General features: G+C 45.6%; 1 protein-coding gene across 2 annotated transcripts in view; it reads right to left on the reverse strand.

Moving 5' to 3' along the window:
- Positions 1 to 1,242: 1,242 nt before the first annotated feature.
- The window catches only part of PRPSAP1 (phosphoribosyl pyrophosphate synthetase associated protein 1), a 40,140-nt gene continuing 33,841 nt past the window's right edge, over positions 1,243 to 7,541 (reverse strand). The window contains exons 7-9 of one of the 2 annotated variants that reach the window (XM_026455913.1): positions 4,135 to 4,205; positions 3,181 to 3,327; positions 1,243 to 2,013 (exon numbers count right to left, since the gene is read on the reverse strand). In XM_026455913.1, coding sequence (XP_026311698.1) covers positions 1,855 to 2,013; positions 3,181 to 3,327; positions 4,135 to 4,205 — 377 coding nt within the window. In that variant the 3' untranslated portion in view covers positions 1,243 to 1,854. The remainder of the gene's footprint in view (positions 2,014 to 3,180; positions 3,328 to 4,134; positions 4,206 to 7,541) is intronic. The other variant, XM_026455914.2, reaches the window with a different exon arrangement.

The raw sequence follows: 7,541 nt of genomic DNA on the forward strand, positions 1-7,541 counted from the left end.
GATGGAATCTTGCTCTGTCGCTTGGGCTAGCATGCAGTGGCACAATCTCAGCTCACTGCAATCTCCGCCTCTCGGGCTCAACCAATTAATTCTCCTGCCTCAGCCTCCCGAGTAGCTGGGATTACAGGCGTGCACCTCCCTGCCAACACCCGGCTAATTTTTGTATTTTTAGTAGAGACGGAGTTTCACCATATTGGCCAGACTGGTCTCAAACTCCTGACCTCACGTGATCCACCCGCCTCAGCCTCCCAAAGTGCTGGGATTACAGGCGTGAGCCACCACACCCGGCCTCTTTGGAGTCTTTTTTTTTTTGAGACGGAGTCTCGCTCTGTCGCCCAGGCTGGAGTGCAGTGGCGCAATCTCGGCTCACTGCAAGCTCTGCCTCCCGGGTTTACGCCATTCTCCTGCCTCAGCCTCCGGAGTAGCTGGGACTACAGGCGCCCGCCACCTCGCCTGGCTAGTTTTTTGTATTTTTTAGTAGAGACGGGGTTTCACCGTGTAGGCCAGGATGGTCTCGATCTCCTGACCTCGTGATCCACCCGTCTCGGCCTCCCAAAGTGCTGGGATTATAGGCTTGAGCCACCGCGCCCGGCCCTCTTTGCAGTCTTTTTTGCACTTACGCTTTTAACTTAGCTGGGCTAATTTTTGTATTTTTAGTAGAGATGGGGTTTTGCCATGTTGGCCAGGCTGTTCTCAAACTCCCGACCTCAGGTGATCTACTTGCCTCAGCCTCCCAAAGTGCAGGGATTACAGGCATTAAGACACCATCCCTGGCTTTTTTTTTTTTTTTTGAGACAGGGTGTTGCTCTGTCACCCACGATGGACGGCAGTGGTACAATCATAGTTCACTGCAGCTGCAGCCTCCTTGACTCAGGCAATCCTCCCACCTCAGCCTCCCAAGGTAGCTGGAACTACAGGTACACGCTACCTATGCCTGGCTAATTTCTGCACTTTTTGTAGAGAGGAGGGGTTTCGCCATGTTTCCCAGGCTGGTCTCAAACTCCTGGGCTCAAGCAATCCTCCTTGCCTCAGCCTCCCAAAGTGTTCAGATTATAGGCGTGAGCCACCACACCCAGGCTTTTTTTTTTTTTTTTAAATTTAGATTTAAAATATAGTATTCAACAAGGATTCAGCTTCAATACTTAAGAAGAGGGCAGAACCTGGGAAAGTGTTTGTGTCCAGCCACAGACCTGACTGCTGTCCTGTAACTATGGTCTTCTGCCATCCAATGAAAAGACCAGCAAGACAACACATTCTTTTATTTGCAACTTCAGAGCCATTCGGATACCCAGAGGTGGGATGCTATTTTCTAATCTGGCATCCTTGGAAGATGTAACAACATGAATGCTTCATTTTTCAATGGCTGTAGGCATAACAATTTCTGAAAGAAAAATACGATTCTCTATATAAAGACTTGAAGTTGATTTGGAAGAGGCCAACTGGATAGTAATAGAGCCACAGGCGCTCAGCTTCCCTAACCAGGTTCAACATCAATACCTCCATTTCCCTGGAGCTGAAACAACTAAATGAACATTATAGAGTTGAGACTTTATGTGCCTTTAACTCTTCTTTAGTATTAATAAGATTTTCAGATTATTTTCAGGAAAGCAGCTAGAACTTTTAAGGAACAGGGCTGATGACAGCAGAGATTTAAGGCCATGTTAAGACATGTATCCATTAGCTCTGTCTTCTTCCTGACTCTTTTAATCCTTCCTACCCATCAATCCGGGCAAGAGAGACTATCTAACTCCAGGCTGTTTCTAGTCCTCCTTTGCAAGGAAACACTGTATCACTCATGGCACTGCTTTTTCCATGTTTCCCTCAGGAGGTCCAGGGTCGAGACCCTCGTCAAAGTTAGTCATCCACAGTGATGTTTCGGAAAAGGTAGGCCATGGACTCTCCGTTGTGGATTCTCCGAATGGCTTCAGAAAGAATCAAACTGATATCCACAGTCTTTATCTTGGGACACTGCAGCTTCTGAACCTCATGAGGGACAGTATTCGTCACCACCACCTAGTCACACAGTGATGGAAAACAAACACTGTTACTGAAGTGTGTTTCAAACTGGTTACACAGAAAAGTTTATCCAACACTGAGTCCCCACAGCCTAAGTTCCAAACTACAAAACCTTGTTCCACTGAGTATAGTTTTTATAAACCAAACTTAACTAATTTTATGCAAAGGAAAAGTTACATGTCCTCAGAACAAAAGACGAAAATCTCAGAATGGCACGGTCTCTACATAGAAACAGTCAGGCCCAGTGCTATGCAGAACTCTCAGATCATAAGGGAAGAATTCCAGCCTCAAGAGAAAAGCTCCTAGGGTGTCAAATTAAAGTACCCAGGCAAACTGTTATGCAAATAGACATACACAGACTCTCAACATAACCCTCAACTTACGATAGGGTTACGTCTGGATAAACACATCATTATAAGTTGAAAATATTTTAAGTAGAAAATGCATTTAGGCCGGGCACAGTGGCTCATGCTTGTAATCCTAGCACTTTGGGAGGCCACAGGCGGATCACCTGAGGTCAGGAGTTTGACACCAGCCTGGCCAACATAGTGAAACCCCGTTTCTACTAAAAATACAAAAATGAATCAGGCCTGGTGGCGGGCGCATGTAATCCCAGTTACTTGGGAGACTGAGGCAGGAGAATCGCTTGAACCCGGGAGGCAGAGGTTGCAGTGAGCCGAGTTGGAACACTGCACTCCAGCCTGGGTGACAAAGACTCCATCTCAAGAAAAAAAAAAAAAAAGCATTTAATACACCTAACCTACTGAACATCATTAACTTGGCCTAGCCTTCCTCAAATATGCCCAGAACAGTTACATTAGACTGTAGTTGGCAACATTATCTAGGGCAAAGGCTTTCATTTTATAATAAAAGCTACTATTTTAAAATAAAGTGTTGAATACCTCAAGTAATTTAACAAATATTATACATTACATCGTAATTGCAATGGTTTTGCATCATCATAAAGTCAAAAAATTCTAAGTTGAAATGGTAAGTCGCGGACTATCTGTATTCCTAAACATGTATCTGTCCCAACAAACTGCTAGCCGGCAAAAGTTAGAAAAGCTATAGACAGATTAAGCAATTCAGCATTGACTGAATCATTTTATTATTCCCAGAAAACACAGCAGCAAATCTTGGTTCAAGATTTAGAAGCAGCCCAACCTCGTCTACGGAGGATTCCTCAATCAGGCGGGGGGCCTCTGCAGACAGGATGCCGTGGGTGGCCATGACATAGATCTTGTAGGCGCCTCTCTCTTTCAGGATCTCCGCGGCAGCAACAAAACTCTCCACGTCGTCAATAATGTCATCCTGGGAGGAGAACAGAGTGAGCTGGTAGGAAAGAAAACACCCTCTAGCCCAGACTGTCAATGCACACACCGCTCTCCTCTCCCCTGCACTCAGTTTCAGAGGATTTCTGATGGAAAATCAGAGCTGTGTGCCTGGGTCAAAGACTGAGCATCCAGAAATGGTAACAGAAGTACCCGACAGCACCTCGTGTGTCTGTCAGAGGAGGGCACAGCCAAGCACCTGTGACGTTACGGCTGGAGCTGAGGACTGCCAACACTCATTTTCCTGTTTCACATTTCTGGTGAATCCCACATAGCCAGCGTTCCATTTATTTATTTTTTTCAAATAGAACGTGACATGAGAAGAAAACTGAAATAAAGTGTGCTACAGCAAAGGACTCGTGACCCACTACTCAGCAGATATTTAGAGCTGGGAAAAAAACTATGTCAACATGCAGAACGAGTCTGCACGGGGACAGCCATTCTTAGTCGTGAAAATGGAACAGCTCAACTTCGGTTCATCTTTCGGCTCTAATGCTCAAGCATGATTAGGTGAGCTGGTTTAAAGAACCCAGAATCCACATGATGAAGGTGAAGGTGCTGAATTTTCTCATGGGAGTACTGTGCTCATTTCCTATCTATAGGTTATACTTTGATGTGTGTTCACCTGGATAGAGGGTTCTGCCACTTGGCACAAGGGAGTTTGGGTGAGAAAGGGTATGTGGATCCATTTAGATCATCGTTCCTAGAAATACAGTCCCAGAGTGGACAACCTACTGACCAAGAGCCAGGAGTGTCACCTCTGCAAATGGATGACACATAACCATACCACGATGATTGCGATGCGGCCTCCAACATCTCCAACTACAGTTATCGGTGGCTTCTCTTTGGCCATCATCACTAGCAAAACAAAACAAATTACAAGATCTCAGTCATTCATGTATCACTAGAGAAATGTAATCACAACCTCATTCCCTGGAAATGGTGGCACAACCACTATACAGACAAAAAACAAACCAACCACGCAGATTCCCCCTCCATGAACCTGCGATCTCTCAGAAACAGCAGCATTGGCCAAAAGAAATAGAAGGCACGCCATACATGTTACTTTGAATTTTCTAGTAGCCACATTAAAAACAGATTATGCAATTCCCAAAATATTATAATTTCGACATGTAACTGATATAAAAATGTATGTATGTACGTATGTATTTATTGAGATGGAGTTTCGCTCTTGTTGCCCAGGCTGGAGTGCAATGGCATGATCTTCACTCACTGCAACCTCCGCCTCCTGGGTTCAAGCAATTCTGCCTCAGCCTCCCAAGTAGCTGGGATTACAGGCATCCGCCACCACACCCAGCTGAGTTTTGTATTTTTAGTAGAGACAGGGTTTCTCCATGTTGGTCAGGTTGGTCTCAAACTCCTGACCTCAGGTGATCCACCTGCCTCAGCCTCCCGAAGTGCTGGGATTACAGGCGTGAACCACCACACCCAGCCTGATGTAAAAATTTATTAATGAGATGTTTTACACTTTTTTTTTTTTCCAGAGGGGATCTTGCGATATTGCCCAGGCTTGTCTCAAACTGGACGCAAATAATCCTCCTACCTCAGCCTCCCAAAAGTGCTAGGATTACAGGCATGAGCCACCACACCCAGCCTTACACTTTTTTCCTATCAAGTCTTCTCTACTTGGTGTGTGTTTTATACACACAGTACTTCTCAGTTGAGACGAGCCGTGTCTCAGGAGCTCAGCAACCAGCACAGTGCACAGCACAGCTGGAAAGACAATGAACCAGCAGAGCATGGAAGACTCTGCCAACACGGACAGGCTGCACTGCAATGCTGTGCAGATAGAAACCCCACTCTCATGGAGACTGGCAGAGACAGTCAGAAGGAATGCCGCTCTGCAGAAAGCAAAACTGCGAAAGGCTGCCAGATCATGAGATGGCTTTATGTTATTTTCTTCCAAAGTCACCTTATTTGGACAGTGTAACCTTACTATCAGATAACTGCACTACTGACATAATCAGAGTTTCCTCAAAATCAGGAACTTGAAGACAATAACTCCAGGCCCATCATCTTTTCCTGATTTAATTAGTGCTTAAAGTAGAGACTTTTATCTGACTACAAAATCTGCATCTGAAGAAAGGCTACGAGTGTACAAAGGAAACTACAGGATAAAGAAAGGAAATAAGATTTTATCCTCAAAAGGAGGTTAGTAAACAGAGAAGAAAAACAAAGACTATTTCAGAAGAATAGGCTAAGTATTCCTTCTTTAAACTTTGTTATTATTCTGAAATATTTATTAGGCTAGCAGTGGGGAAAGCGAAAGAGAATAAAATCCAGGGTAACAGAGTTTAGTGACTACCAAAAAACAATTTTGGCTGATTTCCACCAGTAGGCACTGTGTATCTCAAAGAACAGGTGTTTTTCTCTGTATATTGGCAAATCAGCTGAGCTGAAATTCAGCACTACTTTATACATCTCGACAGACATGTATTTCCTGATTTTATATCGTAGAAACAAAGACAACGTCTTGAATTTGGGCAAGACAAGAAGGCTTTGTATATAAAATCACTTAAAATGGGGCGGGAGGGGAGTTTCAAACCACCACCATTAGGAGCAGCTTCCTGAGATTCTGTTTTTATTTTTTATTTTTTGTTTATTTATTTATTTTTTTGAGACGGAGTCTCGCTCTGTGGCCCAGGCTGGAGTGCAGTGGCTGGATCTCAGCTCACTGCAACCTCCGCCTCCCGGGTTCACACCATTCTCCTGCCTCAGCCTCCGGAGTAGCTGGGACTACAGGCGCCCGCCACCTCGCCCGGCTAGTTTTTTGTATTTTTAGTAGAGACGGGGTTTCACAGTGTTCGCCAGGATAGTCTCGATCTCCTGACCTCGTGATCCGCCCGTCTCGGCCTCCCAAAGTGCTGGGATTACAGGCTTGAGCCACCGCGCCCGGCCGAGATTCTGTTTTTAAACCATGTAAATAGGCAATTATGTTGACCTATCCGTTTTTTTTTTTTTTTTTTTTTTTTGAGACGGATTCTCACTCTGTCTCCCAGGCTGGAGTGCAGTGGCATGATCTCAGCTCACTGCAACCTCTGCCTCCCCGGCTCAAGTGATTCTCCTGCTTTAGCCTCCTGAGTAGCTGGGATTACAGGGCACGCTACCAGCTGGGTAATTTTTTATATTTTTAGCAGAGACGGGGTTTCACCATGTTGGCCAGGCTGGTCTCAAACTCCTGACCTCAAGTGATTCACCTGTCTCGGCCTCCCAAAGTGCTGGGATTACAGGCATGAACCACCGTGCCTGACCAATCTACCCGCTTCTTAAAGAGATGTGGTTCCTTTTCAGCTGGGCGCGGTGGCTCATGCCTGTAATCTCACCACTTTGGAGAGGCCAAGGCAGGCATATCACCTGAGGTCAGGAGTTCTAGACCAGCCTGGCCAACATGGTGAAACTCTGTCTCTACTAAAAATATAAAAATTAGCCAGGCATGTTGGCACATGCCTGTAATCCTAGCTACTCAGGAGACTGAGACAAGACCTGCTTGAACCCAGGAGGCAAAGGCTGCAGTGAACTGAGATCACACCACTGCACAGCCTAGGAAAGAGAGCAAGACTCTCGTCTCAAAAAAAAAAAAAAAGAAAAATATTGCAAGCCAATACCCCTCCATCAAATATCAATGGAAATTCAGCTCTAGTTTGATACAGAAAACATCACAGTATTTGTGTTTACTTTTTTGCAACCCTACCTCCTGCAAAGAACTATTGTTAGTTTCATATGAAAAACCTTGGTCGGGCGCGGTGGCTCAAACCTGTAATCCCAGCACTTTGGGAGGCTGAGACGGGTGGATCATGAGGTCAGGAGATCGAGACCACCCTGGCTAACCCGGTGAAACCCCATCTCTACTAAAAAATACAAAATACGGCCGGGCGCGGTGGCTCAAGCCTGTAATCCCAGCACTTTGGGAGGCCGAGACGGGCGGATCATGAGGTCAGGAGATCGAGACCATCCTGGCTAACCCGGTGAAACCCCGTCTCTACTAAAAAAAAAAAAACAAAAAAAAAATTAGCCAGGTGAGGTGGCGGGCGCCTGTAGTCCCAGCAACTCGGGAGGCTGAGGCAGGAGAATGGCGTAAACCTGGGAGGCGGAGCTTGCAGTGAGCTGAGATCCGGCCACTGCACTCCAGCCTGGGCGACAGAGTGAGACTCCGTCTCAAAAAAAAAAAAAAAG

The sequence above is a fragment of the Piliocolobus tephrosceles genome, chromosome 16 (genome assembly GCF_002776525.5).
Source record: "Piliocolobus tephrosceles isolate RC106 chromosome 16, ASM277652v3, whole genome shotgun sequence".
In the NCBI taxonomy this organism is placed as follows: Eukaryota; Metazoa; Chordata; class Mammalia; order Primates; family Cercopithecidae; genus Piliocolobus; species Piliocolobus tephrosceles.